This window comes from Ictalurus punctatus, chromosome 1, assembly GCF_001660625.3.
Source record: "Ictalurus punctatus breed USDA103 chromosome 1, Coco_2.0, whole genome shotgun sequence".
Classification (NCBI taxonomy): Eukaryota; Metazoa; Chordata; class Actinopteri; order Siluriformes; family Ictaluridae; genus Ictalurus; species Ictalurus punctatus.
In genome coordinates this window covers 23,897,205-23,919,095 of record NC_030416.2, presented here as the reverse complement: position 1 = coordinate 23,919,095, position 21,891 = coordinate 23,897,205, and the positions used below count along the sequence as shown (strand labels likewise).

General features: G+C 39.1%; 2 protein-coding genes across 3 annotated transcripts; one reads left to right on the top strand and one right to left on the bottom strand.

Moving 5' to 3' along the window:
- Positions 1-1,548: 1,548 nt before the first annotated feature.
- Positions 1,549-6,935, bottom strand: gdf6a (growth differentiation factor 6a). Its single transcript, XM_017452848.3, has 2 exons — positions 6,426-6,935; positions 1,549-3,170 (listed from the first exon to the last, which is right to left on the bottom strand). The coding sequence occupies exons 1-2, from the start codon at positions 6,769-6,771 to the stop codon at positions 2,275-2,277; spliced, it is 1,242 nt and encodes a 413-aa protein (XP_017308337.1). The 5' UTR covers positions 6,772-6,935; the 3' UTR covers positions 1,549-2,274.
- A 2,453-nt stretch (positions 6,936-9,388) lies between these two features.
- On the top strand, positions 9,389-20,644 carry sybu (syntabulin (syntaxin-interacting)). Of its 2 annotated transcripts, XM_053683052.1 has the most exons (8): positions 9,389-9,615; positions 13,082-13,139; positions 13,287-13,464; positions 13,618-13,818; positions 17,424-17,526; positions 17,747-17,896; positions 18,715-18,870; positions 18,960-20,644. In XM_053683052.1, exons 2-8 carry the CDS (start codon positions 13,116-13,118, stop codon positions 20,125-20,127), a joined length of 1,980 nt encoding a protein of 659 aa, XP_053539027.1. In that variant the 5' UTR covers positions 9,389-9,615; positions 13,082-13,115; the 3' UTR covers positions 20,128-20,644. The 2 variants fall into 2 exon arrangements, with proteins under 2 accessions (XP_053539027.1, XP_017332370.1); XM_017476881.3 differs by lacking the exons at positions 9,389-9,615; positions 13,082-13,139; positions 13,287-13,464; positions 13,618-13,818 and adding an exon at positions 16,791-16,906.
- Positions 20,645-21,891: the final 1,247 nt, after the last annotated feature.

Genomic DNA, 21,891 nt, shown 5'->3' with positions numbered 1-21,891 from the left:
TCTGAAACTGCACTTAGCATCTTTTTTCTTCACTAAACATGTGTAGGGTGACATGATACTGTACTAGTGTGTGGACAACATATGCCATTTCAAAGCAATTTTCTAATTGCTTCCAGGCCAAGGCCAGCCACCTATATGGAAGCAATCCGTGCTTTTAAATCTTTTCATCTGAAGATTGGGAAACATTACAGTGTTAAAAAAACTTGACCTGTGGATGGTTAATTTATTGAGGAACAGCCTGTTGATCGTACATGCTGCCTCATAGTGCTGACAGCTGCTGGATTTCTCTCACATGGCCATATGCTGTGAGGTCACTGCACAAGGTGCACGATGGTTTTGAAGAAAGATTTATTTGTCTGGATTTATTACTGTATATTGTATTGAGAATTAAAGATTGCAATGTTTTGTAGAGATTACATAGGCATTAAAATTCTGTTTTTAAGACACAATGATTTTTTTTTAAATGTGGAGAACATTTTGGCATCAATGTATATCAGATATGATATCACAAATTTTTTTTTATAAAATAATAGACAATGTGGTTGAGTTTTATACACCATTACATGAAAAATATACTAATTTAACCTGGACAATGTACACAATATATGATGATCTACATAGATCTATACTAATCACGGAAAAAATTAAAAGTCAAATAAGTGGTGATTTTCTAATATATATTCCCTCACTATTTTCATGAGCCACTAGCGACACACAGATAACACATTTTCCGTTTTATTAGTACAGTAATAGTGTGGATTATTATCCATTGATATATTGTATATAGAATTGAAAAAGAAAAAACCCTTTACACTCTAATTGAATGCACCTCAAAACTTCAACTCTATGCCATAATGAGGTAGACATCGATATTGGTATTTCCACCCTCAGCAAGTACTGAATACATTGTTTTTTTAAATTATTAATTTGTATCACTGTAAGAAATACGAGATTATCATGAAACTCTGTACATCACAAATAATAAAAAATAATTATAGAATAGAAATTATAACGATTTGAGTGCATTTAAAATGAACATTTACAAAGAAGCGTGGCTGGTCATTTCTCCACTCCTTGCGCCTTTTAGTTTTTAACTGTACACATATTTACAGCTCAAATAAGGAAGAACAGTGCATTCGAAGCTAATGTGCATTTAAATAAAATCTCACTCGAGTCTCTTTTCCCTCATCAGTGGGTCAGGCGCGGGGAAAAGGCTCCGGACAGTCCGCTACTGTGAAGTGCATTTCGGGAATACGCGAGCGATGGTATCCTTTCTCTCTCTCTCTCTCTCTCTCTCTCTCTCTGTCGCTCGCTCACAGAAGTCTTTTTGCTGGTCCATCCTTGTGTCCAACATGAGGAGCTTGTTTTGTGGACTTTTTAGCAGACACCGTGACCCCATGCAGTAAAATGTCCAGGCACTTCGAAATAAAGTTTACCCAAGTTTTTTTTTTCATAATCAGTCCCTTGTGCATGGAACAACTTTGTCTTTTAGCTCATGCATTGTCTTTTTTAAAACACCCCCCACCCCCCACCCGCCCCTCTCTCTCTCTCTCTCTCTCTCTCTCTCTCTCTCTCTCTGAACATTGCTTTTCAGATTTTTTTTTTTTTGGCAAATTACAGTCACAACACTGCGGGAGCGAATAATGTAAAAATCTGTGTAATAATAACGCATGCGCAAACCGTGCTCTAAAGCAGGACGCAAGCAAAGGCACCACGTGACCGCGCACCGGACCGTAGTGAAACACAGTGAGCTCAGACACATCACTTTACTGGCTGCGTTTGAACAGGTGCCCAACACCCCATTCCTTTCAGTCCTCATAGATAATGGTGTAACAAAATCCCCAGTGAATCCTGTCCAGACGGTTATGCACAAAACCTGCCTTTTGTTACCTTAGGCTACTTGCCTGAGAGACAAGAAAATCCTACTTTAAGCTCTTTTTTACGCGTTTCGATATGTGGCTAATGGGAAACCGCGTAGGCACTGTGCAAGCTATAATATGTTGAGATAATGAAAATGGGGATTCTGTCCCATTATAGAAAAATAGGTTCCTTGTAGAAAAGTGGTCGGTGCCATTGTGGTGATAATTTAGAGTTCACGTATAAGAATATAAGCATTATCAGACTACAGGTTATGGCAAGAAATGACCATGAATCCCTATGTGGCCTAAACACGTCTTTTCGTTTTACAGGAGCTTTAACTTTATTCTGGACACGGATTCGAGTTTGGGCGCCCTCTACTTCAAGTGTGTTAAACTATATTCCCGTCGTGCATTGCTACCTGCAACCGCACTGCTCCACAACCATGTCCTCGTACTGTTTGTAAACGACGTTATTGCCGGAGTCTATGTATAGGATACTGATGGGGCTTAGTTTGGTGGGCACGCAGCAGCTGGGCGGCGTGCTGTTGGGGTCCATGGAGTTCATGAGAGTTTGGATGATGGCGTGGTTTGTGGGCTCCAGGTGCGACCTGAGCGGGAAATCGCACATGCCCTCACAGTGGTACGCTTCATAGTCCAGGGGCGCGATTATCCAGTCGTCCCAGCCGAGCTCTTTGAAGTTCACGTGTAGCGCCTTGCGGCTACACCTCGACTTCGACTTTTTGCCGTGTCTCTTGCCGTGCCGGTTGCTCAGCGCAGTTCTCCGTCTCCGACGCGCTTTAAATAGCAGCCCCGTGTCCTGCTCGGAGCCGCGAGAGCCTCGAGCCGACTTGATTTTTTCCCGCATTTCGTTGAAAAGGTTCTCCCTCTTTCGGGAGCGGGCATACACGACCAGAATGGCCTTCTCTCGCTGCGCGCGACCGCGCCTCTCAAAACCTAGTGACCTCAAGTCCATTTCAGCATCTGACTGACCCACAGTGGCCTTGAGCTCCACACACAGCGGACTCCCGTGAGCAGTGGATAGTCTTCTTTTAAACATATCCCACACGTCCAAAACCTCCCAGGCCGGGTTTCGGGCGTCGCGCAGACCCACAGAGCTGCTGGAGTCCAGAGACCTTGCCGAACTGCAGGACACCAGTTCAATGTTGTAGAGACCCGACGGAGAGGACAGCGCGTCCTCTGGGGGTTTACGAAGGATCCTCAATTCCGCTCCAACCAGCTCCTCTTTGTCCGAGAGAGTGGAGACATCAAACACATATTTCTGTCTTCGCAAAGGGGAATGCGAGAGTTCGTCTGCAAGATTCACAAGAAAAGAAATTGCAGTCAGTTTCGAAAAAAAGAACGAATATTTACATACAAAGATGAATGCAAGAAAAATGAATCATAATGCATTATTATTATTATTATTATTATCATTATTATCATTATTATTATTATTATATAGACTTTATATTTTTCTCAGTGCTTCTTGTTTATTTGTAAATCATTGTTTTTCACTAGAAACTGGAGTTTATCAGCTGATTATTATGGGTGCAAATTAAAACCTTTTATGCGCTTTCCCAATAAACACGGAACATTATCGAGCAATATTTACTGCCAAATTCCGTTCCCCGTTCTCTTTTTGAGGGTTTAAAGGGAACTGGACCTGTTAGACCACGTGGTCTGACAGGGAAAATAAACTACGTGTGTGCAGCAGTTTAACTAAGAAATAAAATTTAAAAAAACTAAATACCACAATGACCTGTCATGCCTTAATTATAAACGCTTTGTTAATGCGCTGATGGAGAGACTGCGCAAGACAGCAAGAAAAATGGCCCAGTGGATTCGGCAGTGTAGCTGAGCAATACACACTCCATGCGATTTCTCCCCGGGGGGAATCGGAGGCCTAGTCGTACATAACCACAACCAGCAATGCCATGAAATTCATCTGATCGTTTTGACGAATTAAGTATCGGTTTAGACTAACCTGGGAGATGCTAACACCGTGTAAAAATCAACACAACTATATCCTGTATCCCATGTTGCGTTTAATTATGATACACTATAATAATGTTATTTTTAGTCAAATGATAAAAGTGACCGTGCTTGTCCAAGTCAAAGTTTATTCTTAATCTAAACAAAAGAAACGCCTGCTTTTGATAAATTTCCCCGTTAAAATATAGAGAACAGGTCCAATGTATATGTGTGTGTGTGTGAGTGTCTTTCTGAACAAGTTGCATCATTAAAGCAGAAGAAAACGGAGTATTTATCTCTGTTGCTATGCACGTATGGCTTGCATTAACTTTTAAGACTTGAAATAAATCGAATACAAAGTCAACAAATAATTAACAGTTCTGCAAGTAACCCCCCCCCTCCCCCCCCACACACACAAAAAAAAAAAAAAAAAAAAAAAAAAAGGACTTCATTGCTTATATTTCATGCTCTCTGCCAACGATAACATTTTCGGTGCAAAAATGCGTTGCCTGATTATTCTGACTATAAAAGTTATTGCAGTCCCATTTGCAGGGTTGCACAGGGATATACGCCTAGAACTAGCATCGCCTAAACAGCTTTTTTTGGAAGATTTTTAAAATTGATAACCGGGCGTCAGATAAACAATTCCTCTACTGTCCCATTTACAACCGTGTGCATTTTTGTCCAGATATAATTTGGAGAGAGAGAGAGAGAGAGAGAGAGAGAGAGAGAGAGAGAGAGAGAGAGAGAGAGGCCATCTGCGTTTTAATGAGTTATTTCAGGTGCCAAAAGTAATTTTCATACATTTCATCCGCTTGTTTTTTGTCCAATATTGCAATGTAAACTTCTTTGGGAAATATGTTTTTTATGTTTTGTTTTTTAATCGTTGCCGTTATACATACAGATTGGTGCCTTATCATAATTAAATATTCACTTGTGTGAAAACGATATTTGATAGCATCCAGCACTGAATAAGGTGTACTGAGCACAGGACACTTAAATCTATGCCTATGCAATCTAACAGCAGTTATTATGTACCAAAAACTTTTTTTTAACAATAAATAAATAAATAAATAAATAAATAAATAAATAAATAAATAAAAATTCCGCAGTTCGCAGGCATGTGAATACGCAGTCCTCTAGCATTTTACTGAGTGCATCGTGTTTTAGCATGCAATAGAAACCTTGTCAAAATATGTATTTGTGGCGTCTGTCTTGTGTCCGAAAAGAAATCGGTATTCATCCAATGGACACATCAACAAGCTCTGAAAAACCGTTCTGCAGTGCTCCAAAAATAGCCAACATGTAAGTAACTGTAGAAAAACCAAGAGCTTTCACTGACGTGAAAATTCTATACAAATTCACTCTATATTTTGATGAGCTGAGCTGAGTTCGTTATTGTGATGATTACATCAACACTCAATCAAATCAGAATCAAAACTCCTCCAGTGAGGGGTTCGAGGGTCCGAACTTGATGTCACAACTAGTGACACATCAAATCAAAATCACACAAGAATAGGTTTGTTTGTTTGTTCTTTAATAACATCAAATAATGTATGTTATCCCCTGGGAGTGAATAGGCCTAACCATTAATTTGCAGAATTGGAAAAACGGTTTACTTATTTAAACTCTGCTTCCTCTAACATATTGCTATGAATAACTATTTCTATAACAAAATAAGATAATTACTATCTAATCAGAGCAATCAAAAACAACGTATTGTGCTGCTTCATAGTGCCCTTTCACGCAATTGAAATGAATTTAACATCGTTAAAATTACATAAAATGAAGTTAACTGGATAGCTTTGCACTCGTTTTCTATTTATAATCTTTTTTTTTTTAAATCTATCTAAAAATGACCTATATTGAAAAACTGCAAAAACACCAAAGCAAACATATAGGCTACTGTTTTCATATAAGCTCATTTAAGTTAATTGTGGTTGCATTAAGATTTACTCCATCTGAACACTGATAATTCAGCACTGGATTTTTCTAGATAGGCAGTGAATCTCCAGTGGTATTGTGAAATGATATGAAAATATATTTTGACTGCTTGTACGCTAGGATGTTTGGGGAATGATTTATAGCCTTCATTTAGAAAATGCTCCAATTAGGGCTTTATTGGCGTGGTACTTTGGCGTCAAAATGTAAAACCAATTTAAATGTAGCCTATACGCCCCAAAATCTGAGGCGGGGTCACAATTAGGGCTAAATTGTTGCCCAAATAAGAAAACCATCCTCAAGTTGTTTAGGGAATTACAGTGTAGTTGTAGAGGGAATTAGAGTTTTCTAAACATGAACATTTTATTTAAGATCATTGGCATGATGCTGTTTTGCATCAATTTTATCTTCCAATCCTGTTGGCTTTTTCTATCAAAATGTTAGTCCTGTCATAAAACAAACAAATATATATTAATTGTAAAGTGCAACAAAAACAACAACAAAAAAAGCAAAATGATGCGCGCGACAGGACTAAACTCTTTACCTGGAACTGGAAATGTGCAAAACTGTCTTCTACAATTCTCCCATTACAACACCATTAAAATGTTTCATGCATCAGAGCTCCATGTGAATGCAGAAAATAATTAAACAAACCTTTTCCCCTGTCTACAAAACTTGTTATGGTATTCGCAGACTTGGAAGAGCGGAAAAAGCTCGCGTTTAGCCCCAGCTTTTCAGCGGCAGAGTAAGTCCTGTATATGGAGAGCATGTAATCGTGTGGCACAACCGAGTTCTTAAAATCATCCCGTCCACTTAGACCGGGGGATGACGCAAAAACCTCTTTAAGAAATTTGGGTGACCTTTGTCCATCATGTGGACTCCTGGTCCCCCTGTTCCTTTTCGGCCCCGAGGAAGGCACAATCGCGGCCGACTGGGTGCACGGTAAACTCCACAGGAAAACCAAGAGCACGCATAGCGCTAGTGTTCGCGAGGCGTCCATAGCGGCGGTGTCCCAAATGTGCGCCGAAATCTTCTCCACAGTGAAGCCGGCGTTTCGGTTCGTTTTTACTCACAGGCGGTGTAGTAAGGAACAGCAGTGACGTGCGCTCGCTTTGCGCTCTGTATACGCACCAACGTCGAGGCCGCCAGAGCCGCTGGGACACGCCCACCCGCCGTGCGCTCACACAATTACTGGAGAAGCCTCTGCCCACTTCTGTCCACCTCAACACTGGGACAAGGGGGAAAACGCGCACAAGGGAGGGGGAGCCGCAAAGCCTCCGGGCGAAGTTAGCCCGAGATTACGAGCGGACTAACATTGCTGACAGGGGTTAACATTTCAGCAGCAAATATTCACAGATCTGTTGCACTGGCTACAGCTGAATTTAGAGACGTTGCCATGCGTAAAGTTTCATGCAAATCCAAAAAACAGTGAGCTGTAGATTACACAATGTGCGAATGCTACTGTAAACTGCAAACAACATTTTTTTATTTTTTTATTTTTTTGGAAAAAAGATCAATAAATACAAGATGCAATATTTTTTCTTACTTAATACTCTTTTTATTGCTATACTGAGTCATTTGATGTCTGTGTGTCTCCAAAGATTTTTACACTTAAAATTATAAATACTCTATCAGTAATATACCTTGCATAGAAGGCACACTGTTTATATCACAATAACGGGCAGCTGAATAGAGGCCTGAAACTGTCCTACATCGTTTACATCAGTGCTCACCAACCCTGTTCCTGGAGATCTACCTTCCTGCAGGTTTCATCTCCAACCAAAAGCTAACAAACCTGTTTAGGTTCATCAAGATTTTCTTAAGGCAATGATTAGATGGTCAGGTGGGCATGATTATGGTTGATTATGGTTTACAGTAAGGTAGATCTCCAGGAACAGTTTTGTGACCACAGGTTTACACTGTAGAGTTTTCTGGAGCTGCACTGCCCCCTATCCGTGATTTAGCTAATGACACGATAAAAAATAAAAAATAAAAAAGCCAAACGAAAGAGTCTGCAGAATTACTTTCAGAAGGATTTTAAAAGGCTGTAATTTTCTGTTTGCTGAGTAGTCAATATTCACAATGGATTGTCTTTATTTTTAATAATAATTATAATGATGATAATAATAATACATTTTCCGTACGGTTTATCCTATCCTACACACGGTCACGGGGGGCCTGGAGCCTATCCCAGTAAAATCGGGGCACAGGGCGGAGTGCCAACCCCTCACAGGCCACAATCGCACACACTAGGTCTACGGACAATTTGGAAACGCCATCTAACCTCCAACGTATGTCCTTGGACTTGGGGAGGAAATCAGAGTGCCCTGAGGAGACCCCGTGGCACAGGGAGAACATTCAAGCTATATAATAATAATAATAATAATAATAATAATAATAATAATAATAATAATAACAACAACATTAATAATAATAATAATAATAATAATATTAATAATAATAATAATGGGAAGAGGAAGAAGACAGTGTAATTAAGTATTCATTAATATTAAAATTAAATTATTGTTGTTGTTATAGTTGGTGTTGTTTTTATTGTTGTTATTATAAACATTAATCCCTCTACTCTTCAGTGTCAACAGTTTAAATGTCTGTGTGACTGATTTGGAGAGAAATAATCCTTCCAATTCCCCTTTTCAGAATTTTCCCATCTATACCATTGTATAAATATCTCCAAGAAGCAATAAAGCTGTTTGTATTATAGATTACAAGTAATACTTACAGTATTAAGAAAGACTATCTAAGATGATTGACATTCAAATGTGCAAAGAAGACAGTATTTGACTAATATACTGTACATAAGGTGTCCTTTGGCAGGTTTTGCACCTCTACCACCAGAGGGTAGTGTTTACCTTTAGGGTTTTTATCATGCATAAAGGCTCTCTCTCAGTATAATGGGTCTGTTTAAAAATAAAAAATAAAAATAAAAAAGCGACAGAATATATTACAGATAATAGCATTTTATTCGATTTATAGGCCTGCCTCCACCCACAGTCATTTAGCACTTGAATAACAAAACAGCCAAACTTATAATAGTTATGTGTACTTTCAGCCTTTTTTTGAATACCAGAAGACGAAAAGTAATCAAAATAAACTACTTTTGGTTGCTCAGGGGCTTAACACGTCCAAAGCTGTACCAGAAGCTAAGCGGTCAGATCTGTGGCGCCTTTTCTCAGCTCTCTCACTTCAGCACCATGGAGAGCCGACAAACAGCAGCACTGAGTCAATCTGATCATCCTGAACTCATCTTCACTGCGGATACCCCCTGAAATTCTACCTCAACAAACCTCACAAACCATACACTTCCCCAAAGGCCTAAACTCATCCCTCAGACTTACATGTTTGGTTACATTCTAACGCAAATCAGCTGGATCGAAAGCTTTTCTGATCACAATCAAAGAAACGAAAACTACTAGATGTCTGACATTGACATGCTACGTAATGCATTGAGGCATAAAATGTAAAGATTATATCAAGTGACGTGGTGAAACTGGACCACTGTCACCAATGACGTCATTCGCACTGAAGTAAGTGAGCAAGCAGGCACATGGTCTTATGTAATTGTGTCGCACTGTGCTGACATAGACTGCTCGCAGTGCAACATAACACTGGTCTCAGAAATCTCCATAGCTATAGCTAAAGGTTTGTAAAATCTGGTAGGGAGCGGTAAAGTAAGGGTTAACACTGGCCGTGTTGCATAACACACTCAGATGGTGCTATATGTACACTGGCGTAGCTGGGAATCTGGTACATCCTCGGGATTTTTGCCCATCTATAACGAAAGTCATCATCTCGTGAAGTGAAAGCGTGTGAGGAACAGCACAAGGTGGGATAAAAGAACGCTACCGACACATACACACGAACACACACATACTGTATACACACTGCTCTTCTGGGCTGTGTATCATCACTCTGAAAGCTTGCTAAGAAGAAGACGCCTCTCACAAGGCAAGTGTTTTTACCTACTGCGCCACAGCATATACACTGAGCACTGTGCGTTTCATTATCAAGTTATCAGCCTTACAAAAGGTTTCGAAACAGAAAGCCTAATATAGCCTAGATAATTTTTTTAAAAAAGTTTATTTTCGAATGTAGACTAATTTAGACTTGAAGATATTGGATAACCCTTGATAGATATGTAAAACATTGGCTTTTTAAAATAAAAGCATATTAAACAACGTTATTGTCGCATTGTCCTAATTATCTACAGTGTAACATGTTTGCATGTTGGACAGTTGCACTCTCAGAAATCATATCACTAAACTGCTTTCCTTGTTGGTGGGGTGGTACCCACAAGGTTACATTTTGTGTACCTTTAATATTTATCCTTAACTTGGAAACATGGATATAGTGTATATAGTATCTTTAGAAATGATACAAATGCTGCATAAGTTAACTGTAATTGTTTTTTTTAATAGTAATGCTTTAAAGGTACACCAAATACATCTTTCTAAGTGAAAGATACTGCATATGGGGCATTTCTGTAAACTCTTCCTGTTAATCACAATGAATCAGCATCATTAAACTACTAAAAAATGAACGTCCTTGATCTACATAAAAGACGACAACACCAGAAAACATCTCCTTTTAAAAGTACTACTTAAATAGTAATGTTCTTTTGTTTGGCTGATGTGTGAATTCTTCGTGTTGTGTTGTATGATATCTCATTATTTAAAGTTATATCAAAAGCAATCATTGATAATGATGATGATGATGATGATGATGAACAAACAGTGATCCATGATGGTAATCCATTATCATTAACATCTACAAAGAGAAAGGAGAGTTTATCAGCTTAATATTTTTATTAAGCAAGTCCTTAGCGTTCTAGTATATTGTGGAGTTTCTCATCCATGGCACATGACCTATATCCTATCTCATATCCTCTAAAAATAACTGTAATGAAGTGTAAATCATCTGGGTCTACTCTATTGTATATACATATTAGACACAGTCAATCCTTCCTAGCTTTTCAGCTTCATTGCTATGTCAGTTTAGGTCACTGACAAATGAGGTTCAAACAATCAACACCCAACAATACCCAATCAATACCCCTACAATATGTTGCTTAAACAGCAAGCACAAAAAAGCAAGTAATAAACACATGCTGAGGCTACAGGCAATGTTCACTGAATGACAAACAAGAAAATGTACACTTTGTGAAAGAAATAGTGACTAGACCCAAGGACCTACTTTTCGGACAACAGGTGAATAATTCTAATATATAAATTCCCAGAATTCTTGACAAATATTAAGCTGTGATTCTCTTATTCGTGCCTGAGAGCTAGTGAGGAAGAGAGAGAGAGAGAGAGAGAGAGAGAGAGAGAGAGAGAGATGGAAGGAAGTCAAGTATTAAGTCAGTTTTAATCCCTCATCCATGTTCTCCCAAAGAGAAAGCACATAAAGAGTTAGTGATATGATAAACCTCTTATATGATGACATCATTTGCAATGAAGTAAACAAGCACAACCATATTTGCCAGCTGAAAAGATGTTTTCCAGCTTCCTTCCAACTTGATCAGTAAATATTTGAGATATATATAATTGCATTACCACAGTGTTATTTTATTGAAAGCAAGTTGTCTACATTATTCCATTAGTAACAGTCATTTAGAAACTTTCTGCTTTCTACCAGCCAGAGCAGCTTGGCCTGTGCTAAGGCAGCTGTTAGCTGGTCAGGCTAATGTGGAGTTTTTGAATAGGGTAATAATGATATTCAAGAGGTTGTGAAGATATATTTAAAATGAAGGTTATTATAGGCCTAGAAACACATTTAACAAATACCAAAACAATCTCCCCACTACTTCTGGAGGATGCAGATTGAGATAAATATTTTTTTTAACTAGTGGATGAACTGATGTAAGAAAGAAGCTAGTCCATCTATCCAGCTTCTATACCACTAATCCTCCAGCGTCGCTTGAAACCTCGAGCCTATCCCAGGGAGCATTGGACACAAGTACAACCTGGGCAAGGCGCCAGTCCATCGCAGGGCATACTCATGTACACCTTCACACACCCATTCATATACTATGGACGCTTTGGACATGCCAATCAGCCTACCATGCAGGTCTTTGGACTGGGGGAGGAAACCGGAGTTCCCGGAGGAAACCCCCCGCAGCACGGGGAGAACATGTAAACTCTGTACACATTGGGCCGTGGCGAGAATCTAACCCCCAACCCTGGAGTTGTGATGCAAACGTGCAAATTTTTTTAACTGTTAGCAATAATGTATTTTAGCACTACCACCTTACTGTTTAGTCTGTCAATCTCTGTGAATCTCAAAGTAACAGTCTAACATCAGACTTGAGCTTTTGACATTTGAGTTTAGTTGGTTATATTGGATTGACACAACTGGCAAAATGTTGTTATAAGTTGATGTATAACTAGTAAAATAATACCAGAAGTGAATCATAGTCAGCAGTTCTGGCTTAAAATTGTTTATAATTTAGAAGTGTTATAAATTATAATTATTTTTTATGGACACATTCCTTTCCAAAACCCTCATAGAAATCCTGTCAGGTTAGCTCACATTACCCAGGTTACCTAGTGGAGTGTTCTTGCTAGTGCTGCTACGGCAATTAACTGTTTACTGTGCTCCAAATTCAGTCTGTCTTATTTCTGTTGTAGTATATTTTAGTGTTGTGGTGTTACTGTAGACAATTCTCTTGAATTTCAAGCCCAGTTCTATCAAACAGGCATCATGTCATGACCACAGAAAAGGGTAGCTCGTTTAATATGAATTAGCTTTCTTTCCCCTCAAAACGATAAGCATTCCAACATCAACGTCAGGCGGGAAATATCTCTTAGTGAGAGTTCCCACTAAAATTGTGTGATTTATGAAAGAATCTTGATTTTAACATTTGCATCTACTTCCTGAAAATCGTCGAAGAGAAATACAACAGGAGAATATCTCACTGTGCCTTTCCTCCAGGTCGGTTTCAGAATAAAAGTCATGCAGACAAATCCTGCTCAAAACGGTTAATCACAATTTTAATTTGCATAAGAAAACATTAGATGCTCTAATACATTATAATTAACTTTTTTTTCCCACGACACATGGACAAAAAAGTTCTAAAAATTAAATATAAAGTCTACCAAACATAGCAATGTACGGTGTGCAGATCCTTGTGGTTCTGAGTAAAAGCAATATTCTGGAGTAGATATTAAAAGATACAAACAATAATTTTGATCTTTATTTCGACAAAGAAGCAAAAGAACACAGAGAGATACACATATATTTAAAAAAAAAAAAAAAAAAAAAAGGTGAAATAATCTCTTTTTCCCCCCTCACAGGACTAGACCCGAAGTGTGTTTTGACTCAAGCAGGATGGGGCCATTCCAGGAATACAAGGTATTTTGTTTTCATACCCACAACGATAAACATAACTTTTCTATCTAGTCAATCTGAAAATTAGATTTAGATTTAAGTATTTGATCATGGTCATCAAAGTCAGTAGATTGTTCCCCGTTCCACTAATGAACTGAACATTTCCTCAAGGTGAAGAAGTCGTTCGGAAAGGACAGCACTCGTAGCCGCATCCCCCGTCTCATGCATCAACCTTTTCGTCCTAAGGATTCACAGATTTCTGAGTTTCCATTGTCTGAGGATGAAAGCAAAGACTGTGACATCAGCAGAAAACAGAACAGAACCATCAGTCCTACCAGCTTCTCATCAGGTATGCTGGGTATATCATGAAGACAGACACTGTTGCATTTAAGAGCATTACTCTTCCTGAGTCCTGAGGTCTAAACACTAAATACTTGGATTAGGAAAAGCATTATGCATTAACTTTTGCTTGCAGTGTTGAAGTGTGCTCCCCTGGTTTCAGATGACACTGGATGTCCAAGCAGTCAGTGTTTGTCTCCAATGAAAATCAGATCTGTCTCAGACAACAGCTCTGTGAGTTCACCCATACCAGTGAAGAGCAAAGCCAAGGTCAAGAGGGTCAGAGTCAGTGTAGTGGCTGAGTGTAATGGCATTATACAGAAGCACAACAGGGAGCATCAACAACCCTCTATTCTGCACAGAGGTGAGTAAATATTTGCTGAGATTTAGCGGATGTCATCTTAGAGCTGTTTTATATATATTTTTAAAAACACAGCAGACTTGGGTAAGTGTGAAAATTTTGCTGAGCAGTGTGGTTTGTAGACAAAGAAAGCATGCTCTTAATGGAAACTGCATACAACTACTTATTGTTAAACGGATGCTTAAATAACCATGTTAAAAGTTGGACTCCCACTTTTATACACTCACCTGCCACTTCAATAGAGGGCACCTGTACCTTCAGCCAATTATATGGCAACAAATCAGTGCAAAAAATCATGCAGATTCAGGTCAAGAGCTTCTGCTAATATTCACATCAAACATCAAAACAGGCAGAAATGTCATCTCAGAAACTTTGAGCATGGCATGGTTGTTGGTGATAGATTGATAGAGGCTTAAATATTTCTGAAGTATATTAACACAGAATGGTGCAAAAAAAAACAAAGAGCATCAAGTGAGTGACAGTTCTGCAGGTGGAAATGCCTTGTTGATAAGAAAGGGCAGAGGAGAATGGCTAGACAGTTTCAGGCTAACAGAAAGTCTATGGTAACTCAAATAAGCACTCTGTGTAACCATGGTGAGTAGAAAAGCATCTCTGAAAATACAAGACGTCGAACCTTAAAGTGGATGGACTACAACATTTGGGTTCCAGCCAAGAACAGGCAAAAATTAAGAATCAGAGGGAACAGTGGGCACAGGTTCACTGGCTACGTTTACATGCACATCAATATTCTGATATTACTCAGAAGTTGGCAGTATTCTGATTAGTACTGAGTCATGTAAACGCTGATTGCCTGATTCAGCTTAAGACAATATTCTTATTCCCACCCCTGGAATATGCCTGTTTTAATCGGAAATTCATTGCATGTAAAAGACCTTATTCAGAAAATCCACAGAAAGGAGATATACAATATGCGTAGACTCACTCCACAAGGAATTGTGTGTGCTAACAGATGCTTAGCTGTAGGCTAGGTATTTAGGAATGGCAACTCTGGTATATTTACAACAACCATGTGTACAGGAATATAAACATCGCATTCAGAATATGGCTGCAACCTGAATATAGATCTTAAATGTAATTTGATGTGCATGTAAACATAGTCACTGAAACTGGGCAGTTGAAGAGTAGAAAAAGACCAGACGATATTTTTAAGACCTTAAAAGTTCATTAATCTTAGAGCAGAGTCAGACTGAATGATCCCTAAAGGCATGATTTATGCAGTTATGGCTAGCAATGGATTGAATATACGAATGACCCATTTTGTTAAGGACTCCATTACTTTTTTTGTACTGCATTCTGACTGTATTATTTCATGCTCTTCTATCAAATGTTCTATTTTGTAATATGTTAAAATATTAATGTTTCATTCCTATCCAAACCTTGGTCTGAGCTTTTACTGACTCAGTCAAACAATATAATAATGACCTTGGAATTATTATTATTATCATTGAACAGGCAGTTATTGTGAAGCAGCTGCACTATGATGTAATGTAAGCTTTTCAAAAAATGTCTCCATCTATTTTTTTGGACAAATGAGTGCAGAAACTTTTCTAGTTCAAGTAACATGATTTTCATCTACTACATACATTACCTGTTTGTTTGTTGTTGTTGTTTTTATTTTTTATTATAGCACATTGTCTAACTGACAAATCATAAAATAATGAACATAGCCAAGTCAGAGGTCATCTATTGGTACCGCTTCACATATTCATAAATCTCAAAGGCATATTCTTTTTTGGTGTGTAATACAGGGTGAGTAATGTTTGATAGTCAACTCTGCTTTGAAGCACATGTTTAAAAATGCTTTGAAGTCACTTTAAAAAGCCTCTCTTTTAAAAAATCTTTTTTAGTTCTTCCAGAATTAAACCTTTTATGTCACTACCAGATGGTCAAATGCTAATGTGTCTTTTCCAGAACCAACTACTACAATGCACTTTTCTGTGGCTTGCTAGCTGAATCCTGAAACAAACTTCAACATGTAGAGAAGTGTCTTGTTCTTCATTAATCAGCTCACTTGTGTAGTCCCAAGCCTCCACGAGTATAATGTTGGTCTCCAATTATGAAATACTAAATTACTTACAAGGTATATCACCTGATTATCTATGTGAGCTCATTCAAGCCATTTTCTTCTCTTTGTTCTGCACAGTATATACCTTCAGCAGTACTGCAGCATGTTAAAACATTTTTTGTCTTGTACTGGCACTTTTCTGGAATGCCTGGAGATTAGGAACTCACCTTGAATATTTTAACACTTTACAAGGTCATTCATTCATTTTCAGCAACTTATCCTGATTAGAGTCTTGGTGGATCCAGAGCCTATCCTGGGGAGCACTGGGCATGAAGCAGGGGGACACCCTGGATGGACACCAGCCAATCATAGGGCTTCATGCACACACATTCACATGCTCACTCATAAATAGTGGTAATTTACAGTAGCCAATCCACCAACTTGCCTGTTTTTAGAAGGTGGGAAGAAACCAGAGGAAACCCAAATAAACACGGAGGGAGCGTGCAAAATTTCATCTCGCACGGACAAGGAATGATACCCACTGTACCACCATGTCTCCCACCATAAAAAATTATTTTAGAAAACCTGTTGATGATTTTACTTCTAATCTATTTGCTGTGTTTATTAATAATACATTGTTATTAAATTAAATACATAATATTAATCTGGTTTTATTAATTGTTTGGTCTTATATCTAATCTTGCTGTCCCCTATTAGCTTTTTACCCATCATTAATAATGTTACTATTGTTATTTAGAACCCGTCTTGAAGACTGAAAGCTTTTTTTTTATTTGCAACCATTCCAAACCATGGTGAGACAGGTGTTGTTTACTTGATTGTGCATACACAGAGTGATTGCTGATTGGTGGGTCACTTGGGTCGCAGCTGGCCAATCAGTGTAATTAGAAGTAGTTAACCTCCCCCATTGGCTCAATGATGTGACTAGCAAAATCACAATCACTGAGACACTGAAAGACTGCTAGGTTTAGTAGTTTGTTTTGTTCCCTCACAAGTTCAAAGTGCACACTGTGATGGTTTTATCAAAAGGAAAGAGGTGTTTCTCAGGTACATGTCTATGCACTTGTAGTTATGTATGTGGTGAGATTAGGACTATGTGTTGTGAATCAGCTCACTCATACAAGCTTTTCATCTTTATGTTGCATGTTACCATATGTCATAACCTTACTGGTGTTTTTGTCTAGTGTACTTTGTGTCTGATTATGGCTACTTTTATCGGGAGTTTTGTCAGGGGGATGATTCTGCAGGCAGCACACAATTATACCCTTTCACATGTTAAAATGCTGTGATCTGAGTGATAATGGTGTAGCTGCTGAAGATCAAACCCTATTTTCTTCAGTCTGGTCTTCTCTACTGTGGATGCTAGACATTATGTATATCAAAAATGGCGTTATGTTTAGGAAAATACATTTGGCTGGCCTTGAAAATTGAATTACATTTTTCCAGTGTATACACCTTGCTTTTTACAGGATTTTTGGGTCTCTGGTCTGGCAGTATGGAAGCAGATATATATATGGTGTTTTGTATGGTTTACTGAAACATGGAGAACATTCATGTTTTGCAGGCAGTGAGGCTGACTTCAGCTCCTCCAGCAGTACTGGAAGCATCAAGGGCCGTGGAACTATGGCCAACAACTCCACAGGGAAAAAGAACTTCCTTTCACACAGGTGAAGTATAGTACCTCGAGATTTTGGTATCAACACACACTCTTCCTTTTTCATTTACATAAACATTAATGGAGAAGCTCACTTTATTGCCCATTTACTTGGCTGATTTAAGATGCTCTACCATTTTGTTGAATGTTTCTACATTTCTCAAGTCCCCTCTTACAGCAGTAGTGTAATAGCCAGTAATCAGAGCTGTTGTCTTGTGTTTTCTGCTCTCTAGTCGTTTGCCGCACATCAAAAGCCAGCCTGTGTTTAAGCCTCCAGGAAGCCCTACTGCTCCCCGTGATGCAGAACTGTATGCCCCCTACAGGACACCCCCCAAAAAAACCCTTTCTTCAAGTATCAGCAACAATTCAAGCCCCACAGTCAAGTAGGTATTGACGGACCTTCAATTATAGGGAGAAAAGGAATGATCACATTTTTATGTAACATTTCTCACCCTCTATGTAAATGAGTCCATACCATCAGTCATGTTTGGGTTCTGCTAAACTTTGAACTCATTCACTAAATTGTTAATCATGTTTCCTACATGGTTACAGACTTCAGAGGTTTATTCAAAGCCTTGTGCCTCTTCAAGAGCTTTTCTAGATCTCATGTTTCTGTTCATTTTTATTATTGTTTAATGTTAGTTTTTGTTTTTTTGTGTTTTTTAGATTGTGCCATTGTACTGCAGTTGCAGTCTTAACAATAGATAGCAAATGTAAGAACATTAATGTACTGTATTTATATTAATGGCCTTATATGCATTTCTGTTGATTACTAATGTCTGATAGGAGCACTGCAGTGTCTTTTGTTCATTCCCTCTAGTGTATTATTTATAACAGAGCTGCAGACGTTATTTCAAAGCATAACTGAGAGCTTGTGCTCCCATCTCAGCACTGCTGCTTAAGGCTGTGCTCTACTGATTCATTCCTTACTACAGTAATTTTAGTTATTCTAGTACCTCACTTTGATAATGGGTATGGTGCCACAAAGGCTAAAGATTTGGGCTCTATTTTTTTTTTTTTTTTTTTCCATAGGTACTGCAACATCCATTAATTCCATTACAAGTGTATCAATTTAATTATTTCACAAACGGCTTATTTGCTATGTCATTGTATTTTAATTATTATTGCTCAGTTGTGTACATCTGCAGGTTATCTGTACTACCCTATTACAATAATATGACTTAAGTTTAATTTATTATAGGAGAACCACTAGAGGGAGCTACCATTCATGTGGTGACAATCATGGCATCCGACCTCCCAATCCTGAGCAATACCTGACCCCTCTACAACAAAAAGAGGTGACAATCCGGCACCTGAGGACCAAGCTCGGGGATTCTGAGCAAACCGTTTCTGATCGGTAAGCCCCAGACGTATCATTTGCATAGTGTCATCAGCTAAGTACTAATCATAAAAGCAGCATAAAGGTGATTATTTCCCATCCATCAGGGAATCTGAAATTCAGGACTTGAAGTCCCAGCTGGGCCGGATGCGTGAGGACTGGATTGAGGAAGAGTGTCACCGTGTGGAGGCACAGCTGGCTCTCAAGGAGGCACGCAAGGAGATAAAACAGCTACGGCAAGTAGTTGAGACAATGAAGAACAGTCTGATGGAGAAGGATAAAGGCATTCAGAAGTACTTTATTGATATCAACATCCAGAACAGGAAGCTGGAATCCTTGCTGCATAGCATGGAACTGGCACAAAGTGGTTCCACAATGCATGACGAGCCCACACTGGACTTCATATGTGACTCCCCAGAAAAGCTCTCTGAAGGGAAGCAGAAAGTAGACCTGCAGGTTGAGGATCAGGCAAAGGAAGATATGGCAGATAGTGGGCTGCTTGTTAATGAGGAGACTCCCAACCAGATGGAGGTGCTTGAGCAGGTTCTCATGTCTACAGCTGTGGACTACAGCCAAGATGGTAGTGCCAAGCTCATGAGCGAGGCAGGACTGTCCACTCTGATGCAGAGTTCTGTTGAAGACCCTGTGAAGAGCTCAAAAGATCAAATCCACACTCAAACCATTGCTGATGAGCAACATACTTCTAGTGAAAAGGCAGTCCAAACAGATGAGACCTTCTATAACCCTGATCTCCAAGCCCTGCTTTTACATCTACTGAAGCTACAAGCCACCGGGCTGTCTTCAAATGTTCTCCAACAGTTACCCAAAGCACAAGAATCCAACCTACCCCAAACAGAGGAACCAGCTAAAAACAAATTGTCTCAAGTTCATAATCCCAACCTGATTGAAGGGATGGACCACATTCCCTGTAATCCTGCACATTCTACAGTGCTAATTCCACAGGACCCTGGTGGGTCAACCCAGAGTTCAGAACCTGAAGTAGCTCCAGGATTCATGGAAGAGCTGGACTTCGGCATGAAGGATACTTGCAACAGTGCTAATACAGCTGTTGTGGGGAAAAGCCACTCGAGCAACAGCTTCTTGGTTGATCTGGTTGCTGTGGCGGCGCCTGTTCTTCCTACAGCGGCCTGGCTGTACTCTCAGTACAATGCAGTTGATGGGGCACCAGTGTACAACATTGCAGCTTTAATCCGTGGTTGTTGCATTATGGGATTGCACTCTCTTCGCCTTGTCACCTATGGGCCACATGTGTGATGGTCTTTCACCTTTAGGCACAGCTAACTAGAGCACTTAAATATATTAAGTTTGTTTTGTGTGTAATCAGTACTTTTTTTTTAGTTTGCCACTTTGCACTGTGTATAATTGCAAGAATTGTACAAAAAATTAACTCGAATGAATTTCTTTGTCTTGTTTATTTCTCACAAGTTGTATTGTTCATTGCCCTGATGTGATCATCTTGGTAGGTGATCATATTATTGTGCTGTCCTTTGCCAGCTAGTCCATTTCTTGTGTAGAAAGGGCATTGACTGTTGGCAATAATGTTCTTGTTTCCAAAGGAGTAGCCTCACAGCCAAATCTTGTTCAGTATTTGTTTTTGTGAATTCATCTCCAGCAGTGGAGCATTTTACATGTTTCTCTTTGTGACCTTGCTGACTCCCTAAACAGTCAATGCTACAGTACGTATGAATTTTTTATTTATTTTTTTTTGCCTGTGCAATATTTATTTGTATTAGACATGTTAAATATTTATCATTAAAGCATGATTACCCCATTCATGTTTGTGCCAATTTCTCCCCCAGAGATGATGGTTTTTTGATCTAGAGTGGAAAGGGGTTAAGAGAAATACAAGTGATAAGGTAATACAAAATGTATTTCTATATAAAATTAAGTGATAAGATGTACCTTCCTAAAGACTTTAGTCAACCATAATAGTGCCCATCAGTTTTAATCCTGCTCCTGTTAACTCTCATACATGTACAGCAAACATTTTTCATAATGATGAATGAGTGAAGTGTATCTTTTCATAAACCTTAGATACAATTCTATTGGCCCAGTCATTTATATGGACACTCTTACACGTGGGGTGATGTAGGTGGTCAGATGGGGCACAACTGTTGTGTAACCTGGACTTTTTTTTTTTTTTTTTTTTAAACTGCGCACTAAAAAGTAAGCTTGAAAAATAAGGACTGCAGCTCTGACTCATCTGCTGTCAGTCCAGTCAAACAGAGAGAGAGAGCTGTAGAGTGAGGTCAAGCATTTACCCATAGTCAGGTTTTAATTGTGCAAAAATGGTGACAATCTGACAATGGTGATACTGAACCAGCAGAACTCCAATTTTGTGCCTTTAGCCAAAGGCAGAAGGCAAAAACAGTAAAGACTGAAATAAGAATGCAGCTTTTTTTTTTTATCTGCTCAGTTCATAAAACTGAAGATGCAGATAGCCACACTTAATCAAAACACACCCTATCCCAAAATCTATGCACATGTAAAATTTGGGAACAAATAATGCTTTGATCATGAATCAGGCACTACCTGTGGCGGTTTGGGAAAACTAATAGCATGGGGGTGCTGTAGTGTTTCTGCCTCACCGCTCGAGTCCCTGGTTTGATCCTGAGCTCGGGTTACTCTCCCTCTAGAGTTCCTGTACATATTCTCCCAGTGTCCATGTCAGTTCTCCGGTTCCTCCCAACTCCCAAAAACATGCCAGTAGGTAGATTGGCTACAATTGTCCCTTCGTGCATGGGCATTGGGCCTCTTGATGGCCTGTCATCCCATCTAGGGGTGTATTCCCGCCTCATGTCCATTGTTCCTAGGATATAGACTCCAGATTCACTTTGACCTTGACAAGGATAAAGCATTTACTGAAAATGACTGAGTGAGTGGGTCTGGCAAAACCCATTGGATGTTGCTGTGAATTAAATTTCGCAAATAGCCAAAAATGCACCTGTGCCACCCCCCAAAAGTCATGTTTTCACCAAAACTGGGTTTTCTGATGAAAACATACTTTGATACCTCTAC